This window comes from Vulpes vulpes, chromosome 1 (assembly GCF_048418805.1).
Source record: "Vulpes vulpes isolate BD-2025 chromosome 1, VulVul3, whole genome shotgun sequence".
NCBI lineage: Eukaryota > Metazoa > Chordata > Mammalia > Carnivora > Canidae > Vulpes > Vulpes vulpes.
This window is the reverse complement of record NC_132780.1, coordinates 135,916,231-135,935,693: the sequence shown is the minus strand read 5'-3', so window position 1 is coordinate 135,935,693 and position 19,463 is coordinate 135,916,231. Positions and strand designations below refer to the sequence as shown.

The window sequence follows — 19,463 nt, the reverse complement described above, 5'->3', positions numbered from 1 at the left end:
ATGCTTCTGGGTTTCTACCGCTAAATAATCTTGCTTGTGTATCTCTTCTATTTCTCCTGTAATATTTTCTATTCTTTTCCCTTTCCATGTATCTTTCCCTTTGTGTCTTTGAGTTTTTATTTTAATTCCAGTTAGTTAACACACAGTGTTATATTAGTTTCAGGTGTACAATATAGTGATTCAAAAGTTTCATATATCGCGTGTTCATCATGACAAGTACACTCCTTAAACCCCATCACCACCCCCACTCCCCTCTGGTAACCATTAGTTTGTTCTCTAGAGTTAAGAGTCTGTTTCTTGGTTTGTCTTTGTCTCTCTCTTTCTTTCACACTTTTCCCCTTTTGCTTGGTCATTTTGTTTCTTAAATCCCATGTACGAGCGAAATCATATAGCATGTGACTCCCTCTAATGTATTTCACTTAGCATTAGACCCTGTAGCTCCATCTATGCCACTGCAAACGACAAGATTTCTTTCTTTTTTATGGATGAGTAATATTTCATTATGTGTGTGTGTGTGTACACACACACACACACACATCTTTATCCATTCATCAATCAATGGACATGTCGGTTGCTTCCATATTTGGCTATTGTAAACAATGCTGCAATAAACATAGGGGTTTACTGACCCTTTGTTTTTTTTTTTTTTAATTTTTATTTATTTATGATAGTCACAGAGAGATAGAGAGAGAGGCAGAGACACAGGCAGAGGGAGAAGCAGGCTCCATGCACCGGGAACCCGACGTGGGATTCGATCCCGGGTCTCCAGGATCGCGCCCTGGGCCAAAGGCAGGCGCCAAACCGCTGCGCCACCCAGGGATCCCTTTACTGACCCTTTGAATCAGTGTTCTTATATTGCTTGGAAAATACCCAGTGGTGAGATGGCTGGCTATCCTTTCCTTTGTATCTTAAGGGCAAAATATTTCCCTATCTTAAACACCTCTATGTCAACAAATGTCTCACTCCGTTTCTCCTCCAACTACCACTACTTACTGGTTTTTAATGTCTCATCTAACTCCTTAACTGAATGACTTTTGTCTCCTGCTCTTATTTCCTGGTTATAAAGTCCCTCTTTAGTGACCTCTCATAGGCTTTGGTTTCCCACCAAAAGAGGTCACACGAACTTTTTTCAGGTTTCCTGATGATATTCTCATAGCCATAGGCAACAATTTCCTCCGTCCTTGTACCTCCTGGCCCTTATTCTCTTGCCTCTTTCATGATCCTGTATATAACTTCCTCCTTTCTTTAGCTTCCTTAACTTCCTGGTTTCTTTTTCTCTCTCCTAGCCCCCCAAGTAGAGCCCTTAGTAGCCCCTTGTTGTTCTGTATTCATTCCCTTATCCACTTTCATACCCTTAATCACTGCTTCTAGATTAGTGATTAGTGATTTCCAAACTAGACCTATATTTATAATTTTCTAAAGGAGTGTCTACGACAACTTAAAATTTAGCTCATCAAAAACTGAAAATAGTTTCAACCAGTTTATCTTCCCATTCTTTCCCCTGCCATCAGCCATAATTTTTCTTCTCTCAGTTCCCCAGTTTTTCAACTTCATATTCTTTCTTCAGCCACCTCTAATCAGCCATTAAATCCTATTATTATTTTAAAACATTTTTTCTCAAATTTATCTCTCTCCTCCTATTCCACTGGCCATTATCCACAAAACACTCTGAAAAAAATGGGATAAGCAGGAATTGGCAAGTCAAATTACTGCTTTATATGCAAAAGGAAACACCTATCCATATTAGCACAATGACATTTTACAGACTGAAGGACTCTCCTTTAACATTAATTCTTAGTTCATCTGGTTTGTAATACTGAGACTATATTAAAGCTTCTTTAAAATGAGGCACACCTATGCATAACTTAAGGCATCAAAGAACTCCATAGAAAAACCACAATTTTTCCAACAGCAGGAAGTCTCCTGATAAGTTAGTTTGAAGGTAATGCATAAAGGGGTGTATTCATTTAAAGACACAAATGACAACTCAACTACCAAATGCTCAGAAACTCCTGGATCAAACTGGTAAGCCCTTTTCAAAGCATTCCTCTGTGACTGTGCTACAGACTTCTCCTATCTCAAAGGTCTAATTACTATGATTTAGTGAAGCTGAGTGATCAAAGTTGAACAGAGCTATATCTCAATTTTCCCAAGTATTAAGTGTTTATCTGCTACACAAAAGCATTGCCAAGTCCTATTTGCAGTTTTCCATTTACTAGAAAGCAAAGTCCTACTGCTAGACTTTGGCTCCACATTCCAGGGTCCCCTTATCATTCCTACTGACTCAAAGGAACTAAATTTTAAGCATTTCATCAGGAAGATACTTAAAAAAAAAAGGCTACATTAGTATTATATTTATTTGTAATAATTAGCATAATTTATCCTCCCTGTCCTCACTTTTTAAAAAATTTTTATTTATTTATGATAGTCACACACACAGAGAGAGAGAGGCAGAGACATAGGCAGAGGGAGAAGCAGGCTCCATGCACCGGGAGCCCGATGTGGGATTCGATCCCGGGTCTCCAGGATCGCGCCCTGGGCCAAAGGCAAGTGCTAAACCGCTGTGCCACCCAGGGATCCCCTCCCTGTCCTCACTTAAAAAGATAAACATTAGCTACGTTTCTTGCTTTCTAAAGCTGGAATTAGTTGTATGTTTATGTTTCTAGACTTTTTCTGTCTCTTTATGGCATAAGCTGCCAGGGGCAACATGCATTCTTATCAGTTCTTTAGTATGTTCCTATAGAATTTACTACAGGACTCTGTCCCAGTAGTCTTTTAATAAAGTACTGGACTGGCTGACTGATTACAGTGTCTCAGCTGGTCCTATATTACACATAAGCAACCACTTCTGAAGGTGTGATATATAACCATGACAACAGGCAATACAATAAGATTACAGCTTTAATCAGCCATGATTATGAAATACTTAAGACTCTTCACAAGGGGAGTGCCTTAGAAGCAGACACAGGCATGAGGAATAAATGCCAGTCCACCTGCTGGCAGAACAGGCAATGGGACTGTCTCTTCAGATAGATGAGCAAGCAGGAAAACGGATAACACGACTTGTCTTGGAAGCAAGCATCACGATGAGGCAGTAAAAAACCATCAGTATACATCATCCTATCACAGCTAGTGTCATTCCCAGCCTCTATTAGCCTCGCTGCATCAGCGCAAGTCCCAGACACTTTATCCTGTTTATAATTGCTGATGAGCAGTAATAAGGCCTCCATGCCTCAGCTCCGTCCGTTCCACTTCAGTACCCACCTATTAGGTAATAACTTTTATTTACAGCCTTGCTTGATGCTCTGTTCTATTAGTACAGCCAGGAACTGAGTAGGGTGGAAAAAAAAAAAGTCTCCTTAATGGGCAGTATCATAGCAAGGCTTGGATGATTTATAATGCAGTTCTGTGGCTGCTCTATCATGCTCCTTCTGGTAAGACTGTTTCGGGAAAGCTAGGTTCTAACATGCTGCCCTCTAACAGGCACACATGTGCTATGAAGCAGCACCTGAAAGCCACCCCCAGATCTACCCACTCCAAATCCAAAAGTTTAAAAGGAGGAGAGGGGTATTAATAAATTTCCCTGATACCCTTTTCAAATACTGTTGGCTTAGGCATTTTGCCCCAGTGGAACAACAGAACAGCTAAACTAATAGAAGTTCAAGGCTTTTCTCCTTGGTAAGAGTGTAAGCTATGATAAAATAAATGACCATAAATGCAAAAAAAACCCCCACCAAAACCACCCCTCCCCACCAGTTGTAACTATATTCAAGGATGTGAGCAAACTGAATTTGCACAAAGCATGTGGACCACAAGCAGCTCAGCACCAAAGCCTAGGCTTCTCATATATACACATCCAAAACAGCAGCACATCTCATCACACTTTCTTTTCTTTTTAATACTGGAGTATATTTATATCCACCAAGCACAAAAATACCTCTTGACAAGACTGGCACTCTGGCTTGATACTCAAGAGATCAGTCTTTTTTCAGAGGAGATGCTACTGCTTCTTATGAGCAAAATTCAAACAAGTCCTCTAAAACAAGCCTCTGGCTTCAAGTCCAGCAAACTTACATGTTACATGTCTAGCTGGCCTATGATGCAACCACAGCAACTGGTGGCAATGGGATCAAACTCTCATTTACAGGTGCAGGTAAGCTCTTGCTAACCTGTTCTGGAATCTATATATCATGTGAGGTGCTTTTAAAGTCACGTGCTATTATTTACAAATTGACTATCAAATTATATCAAATCATATGTTTTTACAGTGCTTTGCAACTTCATTCTGTTCTTTTTTAACATAAGCAACAACTCAGGCAGATGAAAACCAAAGCAAAAGAAAGTAGCAGGTTATTTCCTTTTCCAGTTATCCACCTACTTGCCAAAAACCACCAGTATCAGTAAACAGCCATTAAGGCATACCATGATAATCTGTGGCTTGTTTTCCATAGTAAAACACACGGAGGCAGACCTTTTAGACTAGAGAGATGTTTGCAATCTTGCCAAATATTTGGTATCCATTTTGTCCTCTGCCCTAGAAATCACATGAACTTTTTTAGGACCCAAGATGATGAGTGCATAAGGTAAAACATTTTTTTAATCTTTTTTTCTTTGCCATGACAGATTTACTGTTTTGATCTTTCTTCAATGGTTACATTAAATGCTAATAAAAAATGAAAGGTTTATATCTTCCTTAATAGTCTCCTGATGGGAACTTGCATATTACATAAGTAGGTCAAATTTCTAATTTTCTGTCTCAAATGCTGATACTGCAGACCTGAGGGAAAAGCTATATCTGAAAGACCAAGGAGAAAGAGTGAAACAGAGAAATGAATTACACTTGAATTCATACCCAAAGCCACATCTCTTTAAAGCTCCACAGCATCTTATATCGAAGAGTCACCTAATAGTATATAATATTGACCCATACAGCTGGTTGAGATGTTTCCATGAATATTTAGACTGCACCAGGAGATAAAACACACAACTGTAGGTATTTCTCAGATTTATGGGGCTACCTCTGATTTAACACTACCACCCTTTAGCTTCTGAACCAATTTAGAAGATCTTAAATAAACCTCTTGGTAATATAACAACAATGAAACATTCCCCTTTAACTGGCTTCTGAACACTGATATGTAAGTGTTCAGCACATCAATCTTCTCCTAACTCCCAGGTGAAAGGGGGTTTCTTCCCTTGTCTTTGTAAGAACAGACAATAATATCACAAGCAGCTTGTCGGAGAGAAGTGAGTCAGAGGAGGTTTGGGGGTAAAAAGGAAACAATGAACAATACAAGGGTATCTAGTTCATGTCACTGTTCATCACACTAAAAGAAAAACAGGTAATCCCAAAGGATTAACATGGGCTTTCGAAAGGAAAAAGAAAGGAAAAGCAAAAAGAAAAAGGAAAAAGGAAAGGAAAGGAAAGGAAAGGAAAGGAAAGGAAAGGAAAGGAAAGGAAAGGAAAGGAAAGGAATGGAAAAAAAGCATAAAGAAAAAAGGAAAGTTTTAAAAGAAAGCAGACAAAGGATAAATAGTTAAATGGAACTAATATGCTTCTTATAATAGAGTGGAACTGATGATACTTTCTGAAAAAACCTGCCTTGATGTTTAAATGGGACAGTTTCTAGTCCCAGCTGCTTTCATCTCAGGCAATACTACAGCTCCCTTATGGCCCCACAAATGGTTGTTTTACTTGCTATTCTACTAACTATAATCACATTTTTAACATATACTCAGCATTTAAAAACCATCATTTTTCACTTCTATAAGAGAAAAGTATTATTTATTCAAAATACTTGCTGGAAGAAGAGTAAAAGTGAATATAGATATGGTAAACCAAAAGGCTGTTTGATAGTATCAAGTCTGTAAGCTTCCCTATGACTTTTTCCTTATTTTAATTTCTGAAATAAAGGGACTATGAGACACTTGGGTTGGCTCCATCAGTTGAGAATCTGTCTCCGACTTGGGTCATGATTCCAGGGTCCTGGGATGGAGCCCCGCGTTGGGCTCCTTGCTGGGCAGGGGGTCTGCTTTGCCCCTCCCCCTGCTTCTGCTCAGTCTCTCTCTCTCTCTCTCTCAAATAAATAAATACATAAATTTTTAAAAGAGATTTTATTTATTTATGAGAGACACACACAGAGAGAGAGAGAGGCAGAGACACAGGCAGAGGGAGAAGCAGGCTCCATGCAGGGACTCGATCCCAGGTCTCCAGGATCACACCCCGGGCTGAACGTGGCGCTAAACTGCTGAGCCACCCAGGCTTCCCATAAATAAAATCTTTTATAAAAATAAAGGGAATATAAAATTAAAAAGAAAGACAAAGGCACAAAAGAGTGGTGAACAAAGAAAGGAACAATTTCCTTTGCTAGGCTAAAAAGTCTATCCCTTCATATATTCAATATAGGGCCTAGAGCAAAGAATTGGTTAAGGCCCCACTTAGAAGAATCAGGGTCCTTGAGTTAGTTACTTTTCTAGGATCCTAGTGAAGAGGTATTAGTTTTCCAAAATAATTTCAGAGAGGACATGGTTCTGTCGATTATAGCTTAAAATTTAAGGTTCATCAATAGCCAGCTCCAGTAAATGAAACACAAAACAACTTATTTCTTTAGTTGTAACTCTGTAAAAACTTATAAAGAAAAAGTTACCAGTCTTTAAACAAGAAATCCTATGAAAAGGCAACAAACCTCCCTCTTGTCCTACAAGGCACTTTAAATATAAAAGTATGACCTCCCATAGATACTCACCTAAATATCCAAATACCTTCCAAATAAAATTGTCCGAAGAGATGACCATAGGTCAGATTAAGGTATAGCTTGATAGAAAAGATGAAGGACAAAAGGAAATCTTCTGGTGATCTGCTGCCAAGGAAAATGAACTCTTTTCTTTCACAATATATTCATTCTTGGCAAGAATGTTGTGAGAATTAACAAGGGAACATGTACAAGACATTCTGAGCTCTTGGAAGAAACTTAAGGTCTCTCTAGTAATCTGAAGGTATGAAATGCTTTAACTCTCACATTCTAACCAAAAGCAACCTAGGACTTGGCAGCACTTTTCAACTCTTTGCACAACAAAGCCACCCACAGCTGTGCTTCATTTTTCTCTGTTTAAATACCACAATGATCACAGTGCATTCTTTTTTTTCCCAATCTAAAGATTACAAAGAGTTTAAATGTTAATAGTGCTATGTGGCTAAAAGCCAGCATCTAAAGAAAAGCCCTTCTCACCTAGCTCACAAATACAAACTGATCTTTCATTTGCCACTACTGCTTCTTTTCAGGATCTGCTTCTTAGACTCACAGTTCTCAACAAAGCAATTTCTTAAAAAGAGTTCCCACTCTCATTTTGATGGCTGCAGACCAACCACTTTACACCCTCTGATTACAATACCTTCTGATCAAAAAGTACTCACTTGAAAAAAGAGACATAAGCAACCACGCAGGCTTACATTCAGGCCTTAACGTATTAAAGCCATATAATAATGAGTCTAATGCTAATCTTCATAACTAATTGTCAAAGTACTAAAAAGAAAATGACCACTTTACTGAAGAGGTCACTAACCTTTTTTGAGTGTACACATGTTTCTAACATACTCAGCTATGTACCTTTAATATTTTCCAAAAAACTGTATATATATATATATACAATTATATATATAGTATATACATAAAATATATACATATATATTCCTATGTGTACTTGCTGGTTTAAAATTATGAAATGAATCTGGAAAATAGAAATGTTAAAAGGCTGAGATGAAAAGCTTTTACTATTTTCTCCCCACAACTCACAATCTATATTGTATGTCGTTCTTCAGAGATCATTGACTTAAAGAACCACTGTATTCCAGCCTAAGTATCCTTTTTCTAATATAACATCATTTATTTTTTATTTTTTAGAGGAGGAGGAGGAAGGAGGAGTGGGAGAGGAAGAGGGAGAATCTGAAGCAGGCTATATGCCCAGCACGGAGCCCAAAGTAGGGCTCAATCTCATGACCCTGAGATCATGATCTTAGCTAAAATCACAAGTCAGACACTTAACCAACTGAGCCCACCTAGGTTGTCCCTATTATGTCATTATTATGCTAGAGGCTGCTTTAGGTCCAAACTTGTATGGATAGATTGGCTGGGAAGAGTTGGTGTATGGCTCATAAGAAATGTGTGGTTATAAGGTAATTATTTAGTGATCGTCTATGCCTGAAGCCTATGTCTGAGAGTTCTTTAGAACTACTATTGCTGTACCCACTGGGGTAGAAGCACTACAGGGCATATGTTACAGGCACAGAGTCCTTCTCTTAAAGACCCAGACATAAAGAGTACAGTACAAGACATTCCAGCAACATAATAGTAAGTAGGTGGTGGTGATACATAGGAAAAATGCCCAGAATCCCCACATGGGCAACCTGCTCATGCCAGGACAGAAAGATGGAAACAGTCAGCCTGTGATTCTCAAAGAAAATCATTTAATTTACCTCTGAACATCAGAAGGCTCTGTCCTCTAGAGTCAGGGCTATTGTGTAAGCATACGGCTAGCTCAAGGAGTCTGAGGGGGCATAGGCAGGCTTCTTGAAAAGAGTGGTGCAGCAGGCTGAACTTGATGGCCTTTATTTAATGTCCACGCTAAGAAATCTCAACTTTCCTTCGGGCTTTTCAGGAGATGATCTGCGCATTGCATTAATTTCCTTCCAAGCCAGAAATTCTCAATCTCTTTCTAATTAAGAAGAATGTATTCACCTAAAAGGAGGCCTGGGAATGTGTGACTGAGAGCTCAATGTCTCCCTTATCATGTGCATATTATCCTCAGCTCCTAGTACTGACATGCAATAAAGAATGTGAGCAACATAAAATCAATTAACGAAACTAGATATGGCAATGCATTAACTTCTAATTTACTTTCCTTTCTGCCTAAAATACATGTTAATGTGGTATCAACAACATAAACACCACCTATAATCTTTAATGACTATAGTATGATAGCAGCTACTATTATTAAACATCTATTATGTGAGCTTTATGTATATTATTTCTTACCTCAAACCTATGAGATAGATTTGTCATTCCAGTTTAGAGATGAATAAAATTTGAGATGTTAACTTATTTGCTCAAAATCACACTTTGTAAGTGGCTAGGCTAGAATCTGACATCCAATCTGCTTTTAGAACTCACTTTTTTTTTTTTTTAGAACTCACATTTTTAAAACTACTTCACAATATGTGGTGTTTCAGTATCTTGTTTCTCTTTCTCCACATTTCACCAATGATTTTCTTTTTCCACTCTCTGACAGGAAGTATAGGTAATTAAATAAAATAAGCAGTAGTATTATGTAGTGGAAAACACCACAGGCTTTAGTATCTGAAAGATCTGTGTCCAAAAAACTGATAGTGACCAGAGGGGATGGGTAGGGGGATGGGTGAAATAGGTGATGGGGATTAAGAGTGCACTTAGTGTGAGCACTGAGTTAGTAGAGAATTGTTGAACACTTGAAATATTGTACACCTGAAACAAATATAACATTGTATGTGAACTATATTGGAACTAAATTTAAAAGCTTAATAAAAGAATGAAAAATCTGTGTTCAAGTTGTGACTCTATTATCTACTAGCAATATTACCACCCCAGGAAATTTACTTAACTTTCTGAATAGCCCATTTTTGTCATCTATAAAAGAAGAAGAATTATCTTGCAGAACCATCCTGAAGATTAAATGAGCATGTGTATAAAACATACTGAATGGTGCCTGGTAATGCAGTAAGCATGCAATAAATGCTGTTACTATTTTTAGATATATAAAATAGTATGGGAGCAGAAGAGAGGAATGAGATATGCCCAGAAAATGAAGGACAGAAGTATATGATATTCAGTAGGAAGAATTCCTACTAGTTTCAGTGTCTACACTGAGCACATAAGTCTCCTTTCTAAATCTCTCAGGATAACCCAATGTACTTGAGGCCCATTGCTTGACTACTTCAACATGTTAGTAGGGCCAGTGGTAAATTCTGCCCTGTGAGCCAAGACTGAAAGGAAAAAAGAAAGACTGAAGCATACTGTGCATGTGAAGTGTTGGATGTGAAATCAAAGGGCTCTGAGTGTTTTCAAGCTTCTGGGTGGAGTGGGTGTAGGATGGCCCTTACCTCAGGGCACAGCTCTCTTCTATCTCAACCAGGAACTACCCAGGGGACCTTGGGTACTGGGCACAAAGACAGATGAGAGCATGCCAGGACTATCTTATAAACACCCTGTCTCAAAACTGGTATAGAAAAGTAAAATTAAATTCCTTAGAGTTCATATCTGGACGTTACTCTGAAACTGTGCAAGGACAGGCCTGTTTCGGGTTTAAACTATGAGCATTTAAAGGGACTGAGGCTTCAGTTTAACGTTGTACACAGAAATAGTTTGTGCTATTTCTACTGGGGAGTTAAAAGGACTTTTTAAGTTATGTAAAAGACTGACTGTGACCTTTTAGAAAAACAACATAGTTACTTTGACTCTTCCAAATATAATCTTTAAGATATTTTAAATAGCAGGCAGCATTATTAGAAAAGGCAAATATTGCTTAAAATAAATTAAGCTATGGACTAAGGGAGCAGTGAGCATTATGACTGCTCTTTAGAAATCTACAAGATCCATGACTTCATGTTTAATAAAAATGTCACAGATGCACAAAGATGTTTTGAGGATTCCATGCATCTAAAAGGAAAGATTTCAGCATACACCATGGCTTTAAGATGAATGGGAGAAAATAATTTTCTAAAACTATTAGGATGTTATAATTGTCAAGTTAAAACACTGATTATCTATATGTACAACTTCTTTCACCCCCCAGCTCCATTATTTAAATAATGTTTTTACAGTAGGTCCAAGGCTTAGACAAATTAGACACATGCCAGAAACAAGGCAATTACCTGTATGTTTCATGCCTTAATAATATTCTTCAAACATTAGGAAGCAGGTAGATTTTAATGTCCATTTTCTTGGTTCTAGCTTTAGAACCTAGCTGCTAGCATTAACTCAATTTGACCTCAAAGAGCACAACTCTGACTCCTGTTCACTCCACCTCCACTCCCAATACTTAGCACATACTTCATTGGACAACTGATAAAAGACATTAGAGAGTACCCTGGTAAAGACACCATGTTAAAACCAGTAGCTAATTTCTGTGAAGAATCCAGGTAAGAATGAATCCAGGTAAGAATGATGTACGTACCTGTACCACAGGATCTTTTGGTTGGTGTGATTAACGAGACATGAGCTGTGTCTGTGCATGGCCCACCTAGAAAAAGAAAGGCAGGCACGTCAGTCAGGACATATCTTCTACATGCCCAAAGTTGCTATCTTGGATAAAGAGAAACCTCAAAGGTAGGGATAAACCTGAAAATATGCATGAAGAGGGGCATCTCCAAAGATGGAGATGGTGGTGGTAATGGTGGTGGTGGTAGTTAATTCTAACGACCTAATTTTAGTCCAGCTATTTAGACGATAGGTCCATATTCTTTCTATATCATAACGTGCTTTTCATTAAAAACAATGGAATTTCATACTGTTTATAAGTTAAGGATAAAATTTTAACTAGAATTCTAACCCAGATGCAAGGAAATTACCAATAAGTTTGGGGAGATGAGTTTTTCACCAGAGTAATAAGCAGGAGTACTCCCTCTGAAAGTGATCTCAGTGGTTACCCCACTTTTGAATTTATTGCAAATCTAGTCTTCTTTAAAGAGAACTCCAGGGCAGCCCGGGCGGCTCAGTGGTTTAGCACCACCTTCAGCCCAGGGCGTGATCCTGGAGAAGCAGGATCGAATCCCATGTCAGGCTCCCTGCATGGAGCCTGCATCTCCCTCTGCCTGTGTCTCTGCCTCTCTCTGTTCTCATGAATAAATAAATAAAATCTTAAAAAAAAAAAAGAGAGAGAGAGAGAGAGAGAGAGAGAACTCCATAAGGAACAAAACACTGCTTTACCAAAAAAAAAAAAAAAAAAAGGATCATTCTAATAAAGCATTATTGAACAAGGAAGAACAGTTAGTTTAACTATAAGAATATGACAAGAAGAGAGGCCTTTTATGGAATCTTTGTGTGTGAGCCCAGAGATCTAGAGATCTGGTGGATAAGCATAATTCAAGAGTATGCACAAGATACAGTCAGTTACTGGGTGAAGTTTTGGAAAGCAGTAATTTCACGCTGCAGAATCAGGACCACCAACAAATTCTTAAGTTGATATTGATACATACACCAACCCTCCCAATGTTGGGGACCATGCCCTACCTTCTGAAGTTACTGTATAACAAAATATCAATGGTTCTCAACATGCCCAAGGAGGGGCAGTGATGATGATCATGAAGGAACACAACACACAGGCAAATGTTATATTATTTTGAAAAGGCTTCTTGGGTGATGATGACTAGCAAAGGAAAACATGGTTTCCTGGCATAGCTGTATGCGAACTATGACAAAACTTATCACTGAAGTTACCCATTAAAAAGAAAGGGAGGATGAAAGAGCTCTGAGCCCTATTCCAGAGTTTATGTCACCAACATCCATTGGTTTAGAGACCTAGAGATCCCACCTAAGAAGTTAATCATTAGTACACTCTTTCCAAAGCCATATACCAAGGCCATAACAGCAGCAAACTTTAGTGGGTAGATGAAAACACAGAGTCAACAGGAAAAGGAAGGAAAAACCAAGCAAGTGTATTGTTAACGCCAAAGAGCACTTAGAAAATCCTACTATGTGCCACTCCATGGGTTAGTCTCCTGCAAAGGGAGTTTATAAATCTTTTTAGGAAGACAAAATTTGTGTACATAAAGAACAATACATGACAGCAATAAAGAGTTGAATGGGAAATGACGAAGTGCCTGCCAAAGAATATGGAACAAATAATAAATGCTAAATGTAATCAGAAGAATGATATTCACCATTGGCCAGTATCACCTGGAAATACTTCTCAAGAATTTGAAAATGAGACAAAGAATAAACTGAAAGTTAGGCAAAGAGAGTATTTAAGTTGAAAAATTTTCCTACAAACATCATTATCATTAGAGAAAGCTTCACATACAAAAATCCAGAGTCCAAATGGGCAACTGTGCCATGAAAAATAGGCAACATGGAGTGACAATGAGCTGCAGGAAAATCTGACACAAATCCCATATCAGAACCCTTTGGACAATGGCTTCTACAGCTTCATAAAAACACTTTAGCTTTTGCCTCCATGTGAGGTTTTTGATTTTGGTTTTTGCTGTTGTTGTCTGAAGCATTCTTATTTCTGGGGGAATTAAAGGCTGTTAGAGAAGACTTAAAGTCCTGCAACTACTCCCTACTTGCTGAGTAATCCTGGATAAGTTTAACAGAAAAGTAGGCATAGTAAATTGCCTATAAGCCACAGTGTTGATGAGATCATCTGTACAAAAAGACTTTATAAACTATAAAGCTTTATATTATATATCACTTTTTCTATCACCAGATTTTATGCTCCAGGAGCCAAGACCCACTATGTCATCTACTCTTGGGTCATGACTATGTGAACAGTGAGCAATTAATAGTGTTTATTAAGTAACCACTGGAAGCTGCTTGATGAAATCAGGAGAGTAATGTGCATTTTTTTAAAAAAACCTTTTTTTTTTTATTGAAACATTACAGTAAGAATTAAATACTGGAATTAAGTGTGTCAATCTTATTTAAGACACACTGAAAGGTTTTTTTTTTTTGTATTTTTTTATTGGAGTTCGATTTGCCAACATATAACATCCAGTGCTCATCCCATCAAGTGCCCCTCTCAGTGCCTGTCACCCAGGCACCCCATCCCCCCGCCCACTTCCCCTTCCACTACCCCTTGTTCATTTCCCAGAGTTAGGAGTCTCTCATGTTCTATCACCCTCTCTGATATTTCCCACTCATTTCCTCTCCTTACCCCCTTTTTTTTTTTTTTTTAATTTTTAATTTATTTATGATAGTCACACACAGAGAGAGAAAGAGGCAGAGACACAGGCAGAGGGAGAAGCAGGCTCCATGCACCGGGAGCCCGACGTGGGATTCGATCCTGGGTTTCCAGGATCGCGCCCTGGGCCAAAGGCAGGCGCTAAACCGCGGCGCCACCCAGGGATCCCCTCTCCTTACCCCTTTAATCCCTTTCACTATTTTTTTATATTCCCCCAAGGAATGAAACCATATGTCCTTCTCTGATTGACTTCACTCAGCATAACACCCTCCAGTTCTATCCACCTTGAAGCAAATGGTGGGTATTTGTTGTTTCTAATGGCTGAGTAATATTCCATTGTATATATAGACCACACGCACTGAAAGGTTTTAACAGATACACACACAAACACACTTTTTTTTTTAAAGTTTTATTTATTTATTCATGAGAGACACACACACAGAGGGAGGGAGAGAGAGAGAGAGAGAAAGAGAGAGAGAGAGGCAGAGACACAGGCAGAGACACAGGCAGAGGGAGAAGCAGGCTCCATGAAGGGAGCCCGACATGGGACTGGATCCTGGGTCTCCAGGATCACGCCCCGAGCCAAAGGCAGCGCTAAACCACTGAGCCACCCAGGGATCCCCCCCACACTCTCTTATGTAGCAACCATCAGATAAAAACATTAGAATATTTCCAGAATCTAGAAAGTTCAAAGGAGCATTCTCAAAATAGAGATTCCCAAACCCAGACTATGGAAATTTTGATGCAACAATAGGTGAGGCTGGGCATAGGAAGTGATCTTAGTGCACATTTTAAAACCAGCTAAACACAATGTAAATATTAACAGCCCAGTCAGTTCCAATCTCTGGTAACATTTTCTTTAACTCCCAGCTCAACATCTGGCCAACATCACTGAGTACCCACTAAATGGTGAACTGCACGGAACACAAGATTCAATAACAGCATAACTTCCAGAATGCTTTTTTCAAAGGACATAAAATAATTCATCCAGTAAAATTATGAGAGAAGGGAGAAACTGGCCAATTCAAAATCCCTAAAGAAATTTAGCTGGGATTCATGACTTAACACTTCCATATTCACAAATGTAATCTTTACCTCAATCTGTGGGTTGAGAGTTGGTCCTTTTTTAAAATTTCTAACGAATGAATTTCTATAGGTTTTGGCAAATATGCAAAAAAACTTTAAGGCTACCTAGCATATCTCAACATGCATCATCATGAAAATGTTCTCCAGAGAGCTTGTTAAAATAACAACCCAATCCAATGTATTCACTACATTATAGTAAAGTACAAATAGAACCATAGTTGAGCCAAAACAAACTGACAGCATGAGTAAGTATCAGTGATAATATAACCCAGCTTTGATAATTGGACAGTATTATAAACAGAGAGCTTGGAATTAAGTTTGGTCTGGTAGACTATAACCTATGAAACTCTTTAAAATCCAAAACAGATGCATATGAGCATTGCACATATATTCTACACTAATTGTGCTGTCAAACAAAATTCCTATACTCTCAAAAGGAGTAGTCATAGGACATTATATCTACCAGTACACAATTATAGGTCTTCCTCAACTTACAATGGAGTTATGTCCTGATAAAGCCATCATATGGTGAAAATCTTAAGTTAGAAATGCACTTAATACATCTAATCTACCAAATACTATAGTTAGCCCAGCTTATCTAAGTCTCCTCAGAACACCTGCATTAACCTACAGGTGGGCAAGATCATCTAACATAAAGACTATTTTAAATTAATTTTGAATATCTCATGTAATTTATTGAGTAGTGTCCTAAAGATGAAAAACAGAACGGTTGTATGGGTACAGAATGGTTCTAAGTGTGTTTGCCCTTGTGAAGGTAAGGCTGACTGGGAGCCGTTCTCCCTGCTGCTGCCCAGCATGAGAGGATATCGTGCCATATACTGTTAGCCCGGGAAAAGATCCCAATTCAAAATTCAAGTATGGTTTCTACGAACGTATATGGCTTTCACACCATTATAAAGATCCTAAGTTGAACCACTGTTAGGTCAGGGACCATCTGTAATTCCAAATCAACTCTGGTAAAATGAATACAGAAAATTAAGACCATTCAAAGGAAACCTTTTCAAGTTTTTGTCCACAACAACAACGACAACAACAAAAAATACAACATGGGTGCCATGTGGTTAAAGCAAACAAAATAATTTTGAGAGTTGATAGTAAGGATCAAAGTCAGGGCACCTGCTCCATCAAGGAAGGGAGTGGACTTTTCTTTACTGAGCTTTCTAATGCCCGAGAAGGGTGGCATATGGTCCAATAAGTCACTGTAAACCCTGCTCCTACTTTTGGCCCTATATCCTCTTCTTCCCAAGCAGCAGGGTAGACAGAGCTAATAACTAAAGAGCAAGGTGAGGAAGCCTCTTTATAATTGGGTTTTATAAACGAATGTGATTTATGTGTATGTGCATCTGTGTTATGTGTTCAGTGTGATCACAGTTAGGAAAAGAAATGTATTTCTTTACATTTTCAGAATGATTCACACCATTACTCTCTAGCCTACAGTAGCGGCAACTTTTGGGTTTTTGAATATTAAAAAACAACAACAACACAAAGTTCTTTATTTAATGACAGGGTCTCTGGAGATTCTGAACCAAATGGTATCAGGATTAACCAACCTGAACTACCATTTAGCCAATCACTAGGAGTACTTTTTGCTTTCTTTTGCTAAAGCATATTAAATATCTGATTTTTTCAAATTTCTTCACTATCTGAAGATATTTATTGACAGATTATAATTTTGCATTTGATATTACATTCAAAAGACTTTTTCCTAAGTTTTAACAATTTATAATCTGGAATTTGCAAGTTTGTGGTTTGTGAGCAGAAGTCTGAATACACTATTTTGTCTTCTAGGGATGTTCTCTTCTTGTATTAAACGTGTGATACATAATGTAGCACTATGGATTGCATTTGCAATTCCACATGAAAGGCATGAAATAAAGTTCTTCAGCTATATTCCCAACAAGGACTCTTTATAGCATTTCTAATAGGGTAGTGGATTTTCTTGGAGAAACAGTACTAATTTCAGCCCTGTACAGATGAAGACAGGGGTCAAATCTACACACTAAGTTCACTATAATCTGCAAAACCAGAAGTGAATAAAGGTATTCAGTTAATTATCAAGACTCATATTTTAAGCTGAAGTTGCAGAATTCTTGAATTTTCTGTCAGTCTCCTGTAGAGTTACTGAGCATGTAAAAAAATACCTCAGAGCCTACCCATGTAGTAGTCAACCCAACAGACTAGGGGTTGGAGACTATGTCTCAGGGAGGAAACAGAGTACACAGGCTTGGAGGCAGCTGCATTTAGGATGGCAATCATCTTAGGCACTCCAGATCTAAGGCTGAGTAAATACAGAAAAATAGTATTTCTCCTTAACCTTGAAAATAATAGAGATCAACAATTTACTCAGAAAGGTTTTGTTAAAACAGCTGTGCTGACTGGTTATTTTTGGCTCCTGGATCCATAGCCCTCATTGGCTGCAGTTATACCATGTGGTAAAGTACATCAATTAGGAAAAATGGACTGTCAAGGAGTCAGTCAGCTAAAAATTGCCAAAACCTCAATAATCAAACAAATATTCTACTCTTAGCTCTTTCATGGTATCTACAAAACATTAATACACAAAAATAGCCATTCCTTTTGCAGATTTATAACACTTCAATATTCTTACTTAATTAACAAGACATTTACATAACAGTATCTAATTAATTTCCAACTAAAGACGCTATGGGCTAATTAGAAATGCATCATCCTTTTTTTTTTTTTAACCAGCTTGTCAATTCCACTCTCTCATAATCTGCACATTGTTTACTGTGCAGGATTCTCACTTTTCTAGGCTCAGTGTTCAAAAGGTGATTCAAAAGCTACAATTCTCCCTCTCAAGAGATTTATAATATCTTACCAATAATTTTTTGATGAGGCAACTCAAAAAAAAAAAAAAGTAAAACCCAAGCCCTCCAAAAACCCCAAAATCCTATACAACAGGCTTAGTAAAATGAACTCTACTTGTCTCCTGATTTGGCAATATTATGAATGTAAAACTGTCTTTTAAAAATATTCAAAGAATCTATATTTCTTCACTAGCAAAATATTCCTTCTTTAAAAGCCTACAATAGACACATGGAGAGACTTAAAGTAGTAAATGGTAAGAAACAAACAGTAAGAAATGAATATCAGGGGCAGATAAAAAAGCACAAGAAAATAAGTCATCTCCCTCAGAAAAGGTGATCCTCCAACCTCACCTTAAACCTACAATTCATGAATTATTTTAATCAGAAAGAACACACCTAATCTGTCTACATAATTGAGTTTGAAAAGCACCATCGATTAAAAACAAGGATACATAAAGATATAATGAGTGAGAATCTAAGTTTATAGAAAATCTTCAGCACAGATAATAGCCCTCCCATTTCTCCAAATGAAACCTCCAAATTAAACCATTTACAAAGCTTGTTACAGAATCTAAGTGTTAATCTCTCAGAAGTTCTAATCCTAATTTACTGTGTATTCTCTCACATCATTTAGAGCTAAATTCATGAGAAGGGGATTTTCAAAGTGAGTCAGAAGTTGCTATTGGTAGCTATCTATTTTGTTCATAAAGGGCTTCTCAAAATTTCATTACCATTCTATCCTGCTCCCCAAAATAATTATAGTGTTGGGCAGCTCTGCAAATGTTAGTGTATGTTTGTATGTGAGTATGCTTATTAGCCTATTTGGCTCAATAGAAATAAAATTTAAAATTCTCCCACACCACCTTCCCCTGGGAACAACACTACAAGCAAAATGAAATCAGGAATGTTTTCCTGAGTACCGATGGACTCTTCTATAGGAGTTAAAGTGGACATCCTACTGGGTGCAGGGGATGTATGTTGAAGAAATAGTCTCTCATGACCCAGCAATGGCCTTATATGGAACAAGCCTCAAGGGCAAGAGCAAAGTCGTACTTGTTTTAGTAATCTAGTATGTTTGGTGTTCAAAAATAGTTTTTACTGCTGAATGAAAATGATCCAGGCCAAAAGCAATTACTGAACATACATAACTATTCAGAAGGGATATGGAACTATTATAAATATAATGGACTTTTGCCTTATTTACATGTTAATCTAGCATAGCAGTTCTCAAAAATTTTGGTCTTGGGGCCCACCCCCTTTTCTTAAGATTTTATTAATTTATTTTAGAGATGGAGAGAGAGAGACCAAGGGAGTGGGGTGGGGTGGGAGCAGAGAGAGAGGGATTAGCAGACTCCATGCTCAGAGGCAAGCCCCACATGGAATTCGATCTCAGAACCCTGAGATCATGACTTGAGCCAAAATCAAGAGTCAGATGCTTAACCAACTGAGCCACCCAGGCACCCCTTTGGGATCTTTTTATACTTAAAAATTATTAAGGACACTAAAGACCTTCTGCTTATGTGGGATATATCTATTGATGTGTACCTGATCTAAAATTAAAGCTGAACTGCTTCTCTCTCTGCCTCTCTCTCTGTCATG

General features: G+C 38.0%; 1 protein-coding gene across 2 annotated transcripts in view; it reads right to left on the bottom strand.

Moving 5' to 3' along the window:
* ZFAND3 (zinc finger AN1-type containing 3) overlaps positions 1-19,463 on the bottom strand; it is a 325,210-nt gene that overhangs the window by 49,356 nt on the left and 256,391 nt on the right. For both annotated transcript variants that reach the window (XM_072731513.1, XM_072731506.1), the window contains exon 4: positions 11,206-11,271. In XM_072731513.1, coding sequence (XP_072587614.1) covers positions 11,206-11,271 — 66 coding nt within the window. The remainder of the gene's footprint in view (positions 1-11,205; positions 11,272-19,463) is intronic.